General features: G+C 36.0%; 1 protein-coding gene across 4 annotated transcripts in view; it reads right to left on the reverse strand.

Annotated features, from left to right (window-relative positions):
- The window catches only part of LOC129271097 (microtubule-associated serine/threonine-protein kinase 1-like), a 35,522-nt gene that overhangs the window by 5,651 nt on the left and 14,498 nt on the right, over window positions 1-15,373 (reverse strand). Inside the window, exons 6-17 of one of the 4 annotated variants that reach the window (XM_064106240.1) lie at window positions 14,587-14,685; window positions 13,673-13,802; window positions 11,149-11,213; window positions 10,255-10,340; window positions 9,696-9,870; window positions 8,915-9,006; window positions 7,193-7,273; window positions 6,347-6,417; window positions 4,987-5,214; window positions 4,349-4,573; window positions 3,518-3,785; window positions 2,605-2,697 (exon numbers count right to left, since the gene is read on the reverse strand). In XM_064106240.1, coding sequence (XP_063962310.1) covers window positions 2,605-2,697; window positions 3,518-3,785; window positions 4,349-4,573; window positions 4,987-5,214; window positions 6,347-6,417; window positions 7,193-7,273; window positions 8,915-9,006; window positions 9,696-9,870; window positions 10,255-10,340; window positions 11,149-11,213; window positions 13,673-13,802; window positions 14,587-14,685 — 1,613 coding nt within the window. Of the gene's footprint in view, window positions 1-2,604; window positions 2,698-3,517; window positions 3,786-4,348; window positions 4,574-4,986; window positions 5,215-6,346; window positions 6,418-7,192; window positions 7,274-8,914; window positions 9,007-9,695; window positions 9,871-10,254; window positions 10,341-11,148; window positions 11,235-13,672; window positions 13,803-14,586; window positions 14,686-15,373 lie in introns of all 4 variants that reach the window. The other 3 variants (XM_064106239.1, XM_054908457.2, XM_054908456.2) reach the window with 3 other exon arrangements.

The raw sequence follows: 15,373 nt of genomic DNA on the forward strand, positions 1-15,373 counted from the left end.
TTAAGCTGGTTAACCAGCTATAATTCATAAATGCATCAGTGTTTTTCTATGAAAGTTGGAATGGAAGAAGATATTGTTTTGTAGAATGTACACACAGCAAAACTCAATTTCAATTAATATGTCGCTTGCTTCCTTTTATCGAAATAGGGCAACACAGTTCAAAATAGGTAGAGTTAAACTGATTGTCATTAGATGAACATTTACATGAATTGACAACTTTTTACAAATAATCAAATCTGTGATGAATGCATACGATTTCACTCTGATCACTGTGTACAAGTGTAATGTCATGCTTTTTAAATGCTTGTGGCTTTGGATTAAATTCTTTTTAACTCTAGCTATATGGTGACTTTCTGTTTGTTTATACATCTATTGTAGTTTTGTGATATTGTCATGCTGCTTTTATGATAGTTTTATTTTGAATGTTCAACATTGTATATACGTTAAATAGAATATTGAGGAAATAAAATCACTACCCTTGATTGTGCTAAGCAAATTAAACAAATAACCTATCATTTAAACACAGCATTCTATCCCATTTCTTCCTCCATAATTAAAACGAAAATGAAACTTAGCATTTTAATTTCCCTTAATTCAATGTCACAGAAGCTTGAATCTAAAAAAAACAAAAAACTGTACTTTCAAATTGAAGAAACCACACCAGTCCTCATCAAATACCAGGTGGGTGTTTCATAAAGCTGTTCGTAAGATACGAATGACTTTACGAACGACTGGTGATCCTTTCTTGTGCTCTGTGATATCCCTATGTAATTGATTTATGACCTAAGAACATGTTCCAGTCGTGCGTAAAGTCGTTCGTAACTTTACGAACAGCTTTATGAAACACCCACCAGGGTTGTAAATGTAGAAATAGAGACATTTGCCAAAATAGATTTGGTTAATATAATTCTTACATTTATCTTGACAAGATAGACAATCCAGACATTATTGAATGTGCACATAATGCAAATATACAAAATCTAAAGCACATAAAGTAAATGTGCATTGTTTGCAAGAAAAAAATAAAAATATGAATTTCATTCCCTTGCTTTAATAATGGACAATTTTTTATGCATTTATTTTCATTTTTTAAACACTCTGCATAAATGCTCATCGTAAATGCACTACTGATAATGCTTCTTCTTTTTTTCCGAAGCATATGGTTAAGATTGATGACACATTTTTGAAATATTCAGTTATTTTCAGTAATCATCTTTTGATACTAGCCCTCTAAAGTTTGATAACAATACAAACTATACTGCTTTCGGTAGCACAGATATTGTGTGGGTCTTCAAATTGTGCAATATCTGAAACCTCAATATATATCAGCAATATACCCAATGACAACTCATGTTAAACATTTCTATTTCATTAACCATCTGAACACTGCTCATTTACATTAATTAAGAGATAAATTATGAAATGACCAATTTTCATTTTAAGATAGCAATAACAACGACTGTAAAAAGTCAAAGTTATAAAGATATCAAATATATACTTCAATACATGTGAAAATCTATGTTGATTTTCAAAGTAACATAAAAAATTGTCTGCATTGTAAATAAATGATAATAAAATGGCGCAAAAATTAGATGCAAAAGAAAATGAAGCGCAAAAAATAATAACTATACCAAGAAGTAAAACCTTAAAATCATGAACAGCTTTATGTATGCAAAAGTCACATTTATTTACTTAAAAAAAAAAACCATATCGAATGAGCTGATCAAAGATGGTATGACCAAATTTTGGAAAAGAGTATCACAAATTATTGCAATAAATCTTTTTTTTTTTTCAACCTCCACCTTTAAAACAACAACCCACATGAATCATTTTCCTTTCCTGTATGAGTATCAGAGGAGTGTTTCTTGAAACAAATAATTATTTTCACTGACAAATTTGCCATGAGCCAATCAGATGCAAGGATTTTGGTAGCTTATAACAATAGCCAGTGAAAATCACAAATTATTTGTTTCATGAAATATTACCTAGGTGCCCCCAAATCAGTGACTTTGATCCTCCACAAACTCACTTATATCACAAGTTAATCTCTGGTATTGTGAGGTGTAGGTGAAAAACTTGAGATAAATATTGAAGATTCATGTTAAAGTGACAGAGTAAAAAAGCCTTCTGATGAAGAGAGTGAAGACAATAAAAGCAACAAAATCATTTTAGATAGAAAATGAAACATTTGATCACTTGTTGCACAATCAAAACACAGCAAAAAGATGGACCCTGTCACATAAGCATACCGAGTCACCAAGAACGGTACCGTCTACCAAAAAGATACAGTGTATTACATTTTGAGGCAAATTGTCATTTTAGGGTGGTCTGTATGCGGTAACAACCAACAATAAAATTTTAAAGAAGAAAAAATTATGAAAAATCAAGCTGCATGGGCATATTTCACTGGTCAAACAATTGATTGTTGTAAGCTCATGTAACAGGGTCCTGTGTTCACAACACTTTGTGTATTGTGCTTTTGCAGATAGTGCTGACACAAAAATATTGAGAGTAAATATAGATGACAGAAAGCAGTGTGCAAAATTGCAACTGGACAGACTTTGCACTGACTGCACATGGAACTGTCTCAGGCAAACGTTTTACCTGTCTCTCAAAATATTTCGATAAATAGAAATAGAGCCGTGATCATCGGTGGCGAAGCTCGCCGAGAAACGCCTCGATAGTCGTGTGAACTCCCTACGTTGCGCAGGTCGGTGAGGAAAGAACAAGCATGGTGGAATAAGTCACCAAAGAAAATCTTTAAAAAAGAAACGGTGTACTACTGCTCAGAGTCTTGTGCCCATGACAGAATGCAACGATGTGATAGACTCTCTTTCTAGCATACCTCATGACTGCTTAAGATATTGGGACACTGCACAGAATGGGAGAAGGGTAAGTGCAACCAAAAGGGTGATGCGACATTTGCTCTTGCGGCAATCGCTTCTGCCTTACATTTTTTGGAAAACATAGGAGCATATTCTGAACTCTGGCTTTATGAAAGCTCTGGTAGAGAAAAACGTTACGGTTTAACGATAGATTTATAACACAGATTATAACATTTATAACCATTTATAACACAGATCACTTTAATACAGTTCAGTTCAAGTTATTAGCTCATTTGATACTAAATTCATTGTAAACTATCTGAAAATGAAAACCAAAAGTATATTTTTCTTCACCAGGAAAGACCTCAGTAAACGACAGAATCATATAATGTGAACAAAATTTTGATGATTTTGACTTTCCATTATCTTAGCACAGAGATTGTCCATGGGCTAACATAAACTAGATATCAGAATATATGAGCCATAGTCTAAAGGGCAAGGTTGTGACACCAATGTTGGTTTAGAATACTAAGTAAGTGCAGTCTAGGTTTGAAGAAAGGTTTCAAGTTGGGTTTGATGTGCAGATTTTCACATGGAGCAATTGTCGCAAATTCTTCTTGCATTACTCCTTGATTCCAAAATGATATTAAGGGGTCACATCAAAAATTGCAAAAAGGGGGCTAAAGCTTTACCTGTCTGGGAGGGGGAGACTATTTCCCCGGTCGACATCTACTGTCAGGAGCTGCGGCGAGTTCCTAGCAGGCAAGGAATGATGGGATAGATCACTAAGGGGTAGAGAGGCACTGTGAGACCGCTCCCTCCTTTCCATATCGTCTGATGACTGTGATACGCTGCTGCATGATCGACTGAACCGCGGAGAGTATGTGGAGAAGTTGCCAATTTCAGGGATATCCTCATCATCATCCGAGTCTAAGTCATGGTTGTACCTTTCAGAGCGTGCTGGTAGGAGAATGTTTAAATTCAAATCAAATCTTTTCAATTCAATTCCATTCCATTCATTTCAATTTGCATTTCTTTAATTCTTGATTTAAAAAGTATATAAAAGACATAAGAAATTATTCATAAACACAGGTGAAAATGAAAATGAAAAGGGGAACTGCATAAATAAAGCCCATAGGCCTTGTAAAAGCACAGATTTTACAATATTTCCAACAATTTATCACCTTATTCACTAAATAGCTCATACAAATTTCATTCAACACAAACACTCAGTGATAAAATCAATTCAGGGAATAATCATCACTTGTCAAATAAAACAAAACTAAATAACATATTTCATGAATTATCATGTTACTGATTTTCAATGACAAATTTCTTGTCAACATACACGGAGCAAGTATTTCAGTAGCTTATACTAACTCCATGTATTAAAAATATAATCGCCATTGACATATCTTTCAACACATACAGCACCATGTAAGTGATATTCTTCGACAAATTTCCTTTGAGCTAATCAGGAGCAAGCATTTCAGTAGCTTGTAACATTCGTCTTAACCACTCACCATCAAAGTAACTGGTGTCTTCTTCCCCTTCCAGCTGTGGTATAAAATCAGCCTTCTGTCTGAGCAGACCGTTCCAGTCTACCCCTTGAAAGAATTTGTGTGCCTTGACGTCTTCGGCGCCCCCGGTGCCAAACCTGAAGAGGGGATCTTGCTGTAGGAAGCTGTTGATCAGGTCCATGGCCTCCTCGGAGAGGGCATCATCTCCTTCGGGCCATTCAATCATGACTGCAGGTAGAATGTAGGTCAAAAATATGTTTGTATAGTAGGAGGGGACACATTTTGAAGCAATCAATCTCCACTCCCCTAATTAGTCACATTACCAACAACCACATCACCAATATACCTCAAAATACCTTGGTAAATGAGATGAACACATTGTTGATTGCTCATAACCATACTTGATATATGTTTCTTGAGCAATACACCTCTTAGGAGCATTTTCATACGCCTAGAAATGTAGAAATCACAACCTTGTACATCTAGATGGCACAGAGTAGGATCCTGGCTGATCTATTATGTCATCTGTAAATGTGTAACAGACACTTCTGTGACAAAGTGGTAATCGATGAGTTGTCACAACAGCAACTCTTGGCCATTTTCATTGAGACATACTCCACTCCTTGCTTCCGTCCACTTACCATGAATTGTCTGTGCAAAGAGTTCTTCCGGAGTCTCCCCAAAGAAAGGGGGGCATCCTACCAGAAACTCATAGAGGACCACGCCCATGGACCACCAGTCCACTGGTTTCCCGTACCCCTGTCTGAGGATCACCTCGGGGGCGATGTACTGGGGTGTCCCGCACACCTGCTGGTCCTGGAACTGTTTGGTGTCTCGGTCGATGTTGCCTTCATACAAGTTTGTAGTCACTGCATAAGAAAATAATGGAAATGGTGATAAAATGAAACGAGTATGCCTCTGCCATAACTAAGCTGTACATAACACCAGCCTTGTAATCCCATTATAAGCATCAAACTTAAAGGTGTCATAGCTATGAGTAGAAGCTCTTCGCCTGTTCTGATACAGAATCCAATCCTACAATCAAACTTTGATAAAAATGTATTGAAATTAATTGGAATGACTTAAAGGCATGCCTATCTAAAGTGAAGACAGGAAAAATCTGGAGTCTCTGGTATAAATTCAAATCTGCTTGAAGGACCGAATGCTGATAAAGGCTAGTTTCTCACTTTCCATCTTAACTACTGATTGGTCTACACTGCTTTGTATACTTTCTATTTGGTACTCATCCCACATAGTCAGGGCCACAAAAGTTATATCATGGTAACTATTATGCCATCCATCGTTATCTTTCATGGAATCCAAGATATTGATTGGCCGATGACCATTACTACCAAGGTAGTTACCACTGGGTGGATACAATGGGCCCTCTCACTAGTTCTTTTACTAACGATTTTGTCTAATAGCTATTCAACCTATCTAAAAAAAAATCTTATATCTAGTTAGACTATCTCCTTTTGTCTAATATCCACTTGGTCTAAATCCATATTTCATTGTTCCAAATCAGCAATGAACTAATCCGAACATTTGCTTTGCCCAATTGATCATGGGCCCGGCAGCCGCTGTGCAGCGCCAGATCGACGAGGCTCTATCCCTTTAATAGCTGAACGCCAAACAAGGTAGCAAGCAGCAACTCCCATCTTTTAACGTCTTTTGGTCTAACGCAGCCGGGGTTTGCACTCCCGACCTCCCGGTTGTGAGACGGACGCTCTACCAACTGAGCCAACACACCGGTCAAATGAACCGTACATACACCAGATTTTCATTAGACAAAGTAAAGAGAAATAAGTAGACGAAGTGGAAATTAGACCAACTGGGCATTAGAAAATGAGAATTGGACCACATTGATCTGTAGCACAAACCAAACAGCAATTTAACCAATATGATGGTACACCAAATGGGCATATCCCAAGTGGTATTAGACTATCTGAGAAGTAGACCAACTGCTAGTAGACCAAGTGAATATAAAACACATATACTCACAGCTCATGATACCAATCTTCGACAGGCCAAAATCAGTCAGCTTGATGTGTCCTGTTGATGTTATTAACATACTGAGGGGGAAGCAGAAACAAGCATTGATTGAAACAACATTGAAAGCAAGATAAAAAATAGTTAAAAACATGGGCTAACAGTGTGAAGACCAACACATGCCCATAGCAGAAGCTTTCCAGTAATATAAAAACAAATTAACTGATAGTTATAATCTGCACATCACACCAAGATTTCATACAATTACATCAGGGGATCATTTCATTTGCTTGCTTGTTTGCTTGCATTTATTTCTGCGTTCAAAAACACAATACAAAAATATTTACAATTACAATATACATGAAAGGAATTGTCAAGACATTTTATCTGACAAGTACTGTTTTATCCAACAGTTATGGTAACAGTGACTCTCAGCCAATCTCTCTCCATGAAATTTGTTAGACCTAATAACTTCTTGTCGGACGAAAATGTGGATGAAATGCTCCCCAGGGGAGCGTTTCATCAATATGTTTACCCGACAAGTTGTCAGATCTGACATCTTGCCCTGATTTTGATTGGCCGACAGGCACTGTTCCCATGGTAACTGTCGGATAAAATGGGACTTGTCGGATAAAACGTCTGACAAGTCCTTTCATGAAACGCTCCCCAAGTCTTAACGTCAAAGACTTAATTTGTCACTTAATACCAAAATGTCAATCGAAGCTGAAAAACAGGAAAACACCTTCTTTTTATAGGAAATCTCTGGGTAAAATCAAATACCCCCCATTTTTTAAACAGTGTGGGTGGGGGTAGAAGGGCAACCCCTCGAAAAACTCAACTGGATAAAAAAAAACTTACTTGTCAGGTTTGATGTCCCTATGAACTATTCCATAACTGTGTAGATACTCAATGGCTAGTACTGCTTCAGCAAAATATAATCTGAAAGATATGTGGCAAAAAAAGCCCAAAACAATGAAGATACATGTATGTACTGCTTCAGCACAGCAATATATAATTTTAGAGGGATTAAAATAAATGATTAAAAGATGGAATAAACAATGCTATTGATTTATCATTTCAAGCGTAGAAGACTTACCAATAATAATCTAGTCAAATTGATTGAAAAAAATAGTAAAAACAAATAAGGATGATGATGCCATCTGCTGCTTATTTTTAAAGCTATTCTTAAAAACAAACATTTTTTTTTCTTCATTTAACCCTAAATCTCCCGGGGTATTTTGATTCTTGTCATTCCCGGGGGGGGGGGGGGGGGGGGGGGGGCATTATAGCCCCCCCTTAAGATCTCGGCCGCCGATCGCGCAAGCAACGCAAAAATTTGCACGCTGGTAGTGTGTGATGTAATCTACAAGGCTGTATGGTAAAATTTTCCAAAATTATGGCCCCCCCCCCCCCGGGAGAATTAGGGTTAAAGACAATCTTACATCACAAAACATCCTCCAAACATGTTTACTCATCTTTAAAATGATAACAAATATGAAGTATCCTCCAAAATGTGTTTTCTTTGTCATTTACTGACGATAAAACGTCACAATTCTTCTATAAACTTATTTCCTACATCACTGAGCATTCCTGAAGCATGTTTTCTTAACACTCAATGACGTCAAACCATCACAAAAACAAAGACAAAGCACACAATCAGAAAAACCCCAGCTTGGGCACAATACATGGGGAGGGGGCCAAGAAAACATACTAGGTATCAAAACAAAGTCATCATAATTTGTGATCATAAATCAGAGCGTGATACGTCATGGGATTGTAATGACAGTGTGAAGATTGACCTTGTTAATGAATACATCCTGTTATGAAAGAGGAGACTGACCTCACAGACAAAAACAAAAGGAGAAGGATTGTTTAATGAAAGTAAGTGATCACCGTTGGTGAAGGTTATGGGCAAACTATCACTTTCGAGGCAAACTGGATGCGACTATCTTTTTAAAGCAAAGCTAAAGAAAGATAGCGAGTCCATCCAGCTTGTCGAGGAAGTGATAGTTTGCCTCCTCACCTTCAATCAAGAGATGATTATATGCTTTATGTGGAACCACTATAAAAACAATAATATTCCGCATTTATATAGCACTTAATACATCGGAACGAGGTCTCTAAGCGCTTTACAGATATATAATTACAGTAATATTATTACTTTACAGGAAGAAACCAATATTTTCACTTCTTTACAAGAAGGAATTAAGAAAAAGAAATCAAGGTTTTTCCTCTGGTAGCTTCTAAGTAGAATTTGCATTGAATAAAGAAAACACTCAAGGATGTAAAAAAAAAAATCCACTAGCTCTCTTGGCCCACTCCATCCAAAGTGACTAGTCTTCTGCAGGGTCCAGGTGCCCGTTTCATAAACTTGTTATAATAACAAATTTGTATGAACAGTTTAAAGCTACTGAAATCCTTCAATTTAATTGGCTGATAGTAAACTTGCATTTGTTACTATAACAAGTCCTTATGAAATGGGCCCAAGCCTGGTGAATAGATTATAAAGATAACAGTTTGAGGATTAACGTAAGACTTTGAAATAAAGTAAATATTTTGAAAACAAGATAGTATTCTTACCTGGCTAATTCTAGAGGAAGTGGCCCTATGTGTTTGATCAATGTAGCTACGTCCCCTCCTTCTACATACTCCATCACCATACATAAATATTTCTGATCAAGGCAAAAAATAAAACAAATGGAGTTATGGAGGAGATCATTGCATCAATTTCACTTAAAATTCACTATACTGAAAATGACAGGTGATTGGTAAATTTTGATTAGGTTATAAATGATAAATCAATTTCTTTTTCCTGAACTGTTTTTTGATGTGCTAATTGAGGCTAGTTTCATACTTTACCACTATGCTAGTGTTGTCATAATGGAAACCAGATGCTGTTTTGCTTACAAGTATCTGTGCAACCAATGTAAATCTGGAAGCTTTAAAGTTCCCCTTTCTATAAATGCATGATTGTCTCAATAAATCAAATAATGCACAGGTTGAGGCTTGTGATGTTAGTGGCAGTGCAGGCACCTGGGTATTTACAATGTTATAAAAGCACTTCTCACTTTATCTGCAGGAAGAGACCTTGATTGAAACTTTAATCAACAAGCACAACTAAAACTTGCTGTTTTTCATATTCTATACGCGAGTCAGAGTCAGTGATTGTTTCTTCGGGACACTTTCCTTGAAGAGATTGCACAGCTAACTGCTCTCTGCTAGTGTGTCATGCTAAATGCAACATTGCAAAAACCCTGTGTGTTTCAACACCACACTATTTACAATACCATTGAGTGTACTGCATCGCCACACAATCCCCACCTGTGCATTATTTGTACGATAATAAACGTCCTAATCGTACCTTTGTTTCAAAGCTACAGTAGAGAGCAACAACAAAAGGGTTTTCAGCGAACGTGAGGATGTCCCTTTCAGCGAAGACCTGCTCCCGTTGGTTACGAAGGGCGATGTTCTGCTTGCAAATCTTCTTCATAGCAAACCTCTGTTGGGATTCCTTGTGACGCACCAAATAAACAGCACTGCATTGAGAAAGATGAGCAAAGTTTTGAAAACAACCAAGCTATTATGTTAAACAACAGGGCCTGTATTCTCAAAGAGGTTTTTAAATTGATATACGGATTTCTCTAATTAGTGCAGTGAGGATTAAGCACCCTTTGCAAAAAGTGTGCATTTATAACTGGACTTTTCTAAGTGTATGCAATGAAATATGCGTACCCATAAAATGGTTTTGTACCATGGTACAATTTAAACCTCTTTTGAGAATATGGGTCAAAAAGAATTTTAAAAAGCACAGAAGGAATAAGACATCTAAAAGTTCAGAATTATAATTAGACATACAAGTATTAATTTAGGAGTTGCTTTATAAACACGATTAAAGGACAGAAATAAATTATAATACTCACCCATATGCTCCATTGCTGATGATTTTGATGTTTTCAAAATCTTCTTCCTTTGGTTCTTTAAAGCAGTCTCGTCTGTCAACATTTCCCTTGATAAATAAATGAATTCAACAATATGTTTTACTTCTTATCATCATCTCATTCTATATTGCATGATATATTACTCTAATTGACCACATTCTAAATATTTCATACGATGTTAGGGAAATAAATCTACATACATATTATCTAGAACAAAATAATTCGATTTGTTTATTAAAAACAAAAGCATGCATGTACCAAGTTGAATCCAAACTTCTTAATAGTGCTGTTGTATTTTGAAGGCTTTGAAGGCAGCCCATTTTAGATTTTAAGAAATTAAAAATAGTTACTTATTTGAAGATGATTTCTATATAAAAATGATAGCTCTATATATGACAATGGATAATTTTGTTTTTATGAGCAGGAATGTAAAACTTTCAGAAAAAAATCTGGCAAAAAACCTACAGATCTTTTCTATTTTCATGTTCATCTTTTTTTCTCTCTCCTTTTCTGTTGTTGCAAAACCTCACACAATACAAAATACTAAGAAAGAAAGAAAGGTAACATTTGGAATACTTAACCTAACAATGAACATTTCCCCCCACTCTTTATGAATATGATATATCTCAGTATTTCCCAATATTCATCTTTCCTGCCCCCAAGCCCTGTTATAACCCCTTTCGCTTCCCCCCTCCTTTCACCATTTACATTTGCAAACATCTGCACAGAAGAATGTTTCATGAAGTAAAAGTCAGCAATTTTTCCCTGACAACTGTTATAAGCTACTTAAATTCCTTGCATCTGATTGGTCAAAAAACACATCAGTTTGTGAAATTCACTAACAAGATACTTTGTGAAACACCCCTCAGGACTTACCTTCTCATCCTCCCCTGAATCCTGGCGGGGTGGGGAAGGGGAATCCCCACACAGGTCACCTACATCTGGAAAGTGATCAAAATATGCTATATGAGGTCAACCAGAGATAAGTGAGTAGGAACCAATCACAAACAAACATGACATGAAATGCAACAGGTGGGGCATGTGGGTCATAATTTATGCAGGATTATAAAATTTGCATTCATTTTTTTTTTTGGGGGGGGGGGAGTAATGATGATATATAGGAAAAGATGCAAAAGCATCATACAAATTCAATTTCATATAGTCAAACAGGCATGGAAGTGCGTGAATTTTTTCAAACCACGTGCAACATGGAATTGATAAGTATGGGAAAATGCGTAAATACACATGGGAATGTCATTGTGTCATCGGTGAGATGAAAAAAATTATGATTCAAGGGTAAAAGTACAATGTATCATACAAATATTCACAGCAAAAAATGCACAAGCATGCCATTGTGAACACCAAACATTATTTTCATTTTAAACAGGGGTATAAGAGAGGTTAAAAGGGTAAATTGAACCAAACCCATATTTAGTTTGTGATTCAGCACGAAGGAGGAGGTTGTTGAGGACCATAAGGTTGGAGGCACACGATTGGTACATGTAGTTGAAGGAAGAGAGGTGTGGAGATCAGTACACGCAAGGGAGGATTTCCACAGCCAATGTGATGTTGATTTCCATGGTAACCGGAACGCATCATGTCCAGAGTATGAAGACAGCAAGGGAATGGGTGGTTGGTTGGTAGAGCACACGGGTGGGTGACAGTAGTCAAGTGGTGTTGAACATAGATTTGGGAGATGGAGGGAGGAAAGAGAGAGGAAGTTTGCACATGCAAACGAAGCGGAAAGGAAAAAGGTGAGGTGAAATGTTAGTAGATGGAAGTGGGCAATAGTTAAAGATGAAATGATGGTAAGGTATGGATTAGAGGTAGGGGAGAAGGATCAACAGATTAGTAGATTTAAAGAATAATCAGGAGTTACAAGAACCAAGAGGAGAGGTAAGATGATGATGGTGGTTTTGTGCGAGATGGTGATGGGGGTAATGACATTGATAATGATGATGATAGGGAAGATGATGATGATGATGATAATTGTGACATGGTGGTGGTGGTGATTGCGTCGGTGATAATGAGGGTAATGACATTGATGGTGATGATGACGATGATGGCAAAATGGTTATGATTGTGAAGATGATGATGATGAGGATTATGGTAATGACAACAATGAAGATGATCGCAATTTTAATGATGATAATACAACAATGATAGTGGTCAAAGTGGTTATGATAATGATAATCAAAATATTTGAGGTAATGATCATTATTTTGTTGAAGAATTTAAGTTGAAGACGAAAAACACCAAAATCAAAAGCCACAAATGTAGAATAGCACAGACCACAATGGTAAATGGACACAAAGCGGGATTAAGACAATATTCATGCAGAAAGACGTCAATGTATCAATGATAAGTCAGCAAACAGTTAAATGTTAGCAAAGTGATGAGAAATGTTATTTCAGGGTGGTATTGAAAAGAAAACAGACAAAGAAAGACAGGGAGTAGGGTGTGGTTTGGAAGAAAAGAAAAAAGGAAATATTGAAATTAAAACCAATTGACACTTTTCACTTCATACAAACTATAAATATCCACAAGATTATATACTTTGCAGTGCATATTAAAAAATAAGATGAACAAAACTCCACAACAAACACTTCTAATAATAATTTTGGTGAGTTTACGCTAAAAGCTTTTACAACTTTGCAAATGAGTATATTTTCAATGAGTGCACACACAAAAGCACTTGTAACATAATAGTCACACATGACAGTAATAGTGATAGAAATAAAAATTGTTTGGAAATTTGCTGGAAAGCTTAATACATATACATTGACAAAATATACTAATATATATGCTGCATGTGACTTAAAGAAATATTATGCATATACAAGAGAATATTTACATAAAGATAATAGGTCACTGCCTTGTAATACACATGTGGTTGGATTGAATGAAGAATCTAAGAAGGGGGGGGTGCCTTTTACACAGTAACTTAAAATTGAAGCCCTATAAAATAATTCAGCAATTCTAGATTCTGACCAGTGCAGTAATGTGTTACATATATTCAATAAACAACTGGGAATTTTTGGTGTGATTATTTGGTCAAATATGAAGAGTTCTTCTGGGCCCGTTTCATAAAACTTGTTATTATAAACAAATTGCAAGTACAGTTAAAACCTACTGAATTAATTCAATCTAAATGGCTGATAGTAAATTTGTTATAGAAATCATGCATTTGTTATTAAAACAAATCTGTATGAAAGAGGCCCCTGATCCAGTGAGATGCACATTTTCCATGGGAATAAACAAAGGCTCTTTGAAAATACCACTGCCCCAAGTAGAATAACAGGTGAGATAGAAATGTTCTAACAACGATTGCGCAACTTTGTTATGTAACACGGATGGGGGATCTAGAATGAGTAATGTAAGAGAAGACACTATGTCTCACCCAAGGGATCTTTGTTAAGGCCAAGCTGGTGGATGATGTACTTTGGAAGGTCCTCAGAAATGGTGGATCCAACTTTGGCCTGGTCCTCAAACGATTCCAACAGCTGGAAAAATTCCTCAGGATCAAATTCCTATACAATAAAGAGGAATGAATCAGAAGACGTTAATGGGCTAACACCATTTTACAAAGAAAAAGACAAGATTTGTTTCCCTCTCAATTCACTTATCAAAAGATGTTAACAAAAAAAAATCAGTAAGGATATGAAATGCCTACTGAGTCCCTTCCACTCAGATAAAAATTACTTTTTTATGGGGATTGATTTGATAAAGAGATTCTTGAGTAAATCCAATCATAAAGCAATTTGTAAAAACTTGAACATCACCAAATATGGATTTGGCAAAGAATATAAAAACTTCATGTATATTTCAAATTCAACTAAAAGGGGGAAACCCTGTGATAAAAGCATGTATTAATCATTGGACACTTTCTCATTTATACACTCTAAGTTTAGTTAATGTGCAAAATCTGCCTAAGTATGGCTTTAAACCATAAATCAATTCAAATCTACTTTTCGACATCAAGCAATGATGCCAGCACGTCTCATGGGGTTTGACACAATAATTAATATGCACTAACCAGGCATTCAAGAAGCCCATGTCTATTTCAAATTCAACTAAAAAAAGGGGAAATCCTGTGACGAAAGCTTGCATTCATTATTATTATTATCATTAATATTATCAATATACACTCCAAATTTAGTTTAATCTATGTAAAAAAATCTGCATAAGTATGGTTTCAAACCACAGAACCTAACAAATCCACCTTGGTGAATTCGGGCCTTTAAGTTTCGACATTGAGCAATGATGTAAGCATGTCCTCCGGGAGGTTCGACACAATGATTAATACGTACTTACCAGGCATTCAAGAAGCCTAGCGGGTCTAGCTAGTATGATCAGGAGTTCTCGTACTACCCTTGTAAATGACTTGGCAGAGACTTGAGATCTATTCTCAGCCTATAATAAAATCCATAGAGAAAAGAAGATTTCGATTATAAAGTTAATGATTAGTCATTGGCTCAATGATAAATAGCTCTGCCACTTGTTAAAACTAATTCCATTGGCTCTCTGAATGACCCCCCCCCCCCATTTACCTTCTATCAGCAAAATTGAACAGAGATATTTTTCTGGATGAAAATGTATTTATAGCCATGATTTGTAACAGGAACTAGAACTGTGTGAAAGAATCTTGATATAACCATCGCAAATAATATTTTGATGATGCTGTGTCACAAATACTGCTTAAAGTTGCATGTACATAAGACAAATGATATTTTGATGATAAAATGCTTCTGATAGATGCATGTATAAGACTTTGTAAAGCTTATTTTTGTTTAAAGAATTTCACTTTACTTCATTCATTTAAAATCTAGTGATGCTCAGCTCAGGTAAAACCTATATGTTCTTGTTCACACAAAAAAAGGTCATTTTTATTTAATTAAATGTTGCACTAGTGTCCCTTCCCCTTCCATTTTTTGCTATTATTATTATTATGTAAGACCTTTTTTGCTTCCAGAATAAAAACTAAAGAACCTCTCAGAGATTTGCAATACTGGCAGCATCCCAAAACCAACTGCAGAGAGCTAAAGAATGATTTCTTTGAAAGAGTGAAAAACAAGTGGACAAAACACATCAGGGCCCTGAA

The sequence above is a fragment of the Lytechinus pictus genome, chromosome 11 (genome assembly GCF_037042905.1).
Source record: "Lytechinus pictus isolate F3 Inbred chromosome 11, Lp3.0, whole genome shotgun sequence".
Taxonomy (NCBI): domain Eukaryota; kingdom Metazoa; phylum Echinodermata; class Echinoidea; order Temnopleuroida; family Toxopneustidae; genus Lytechinus; species Lytechinus pictus.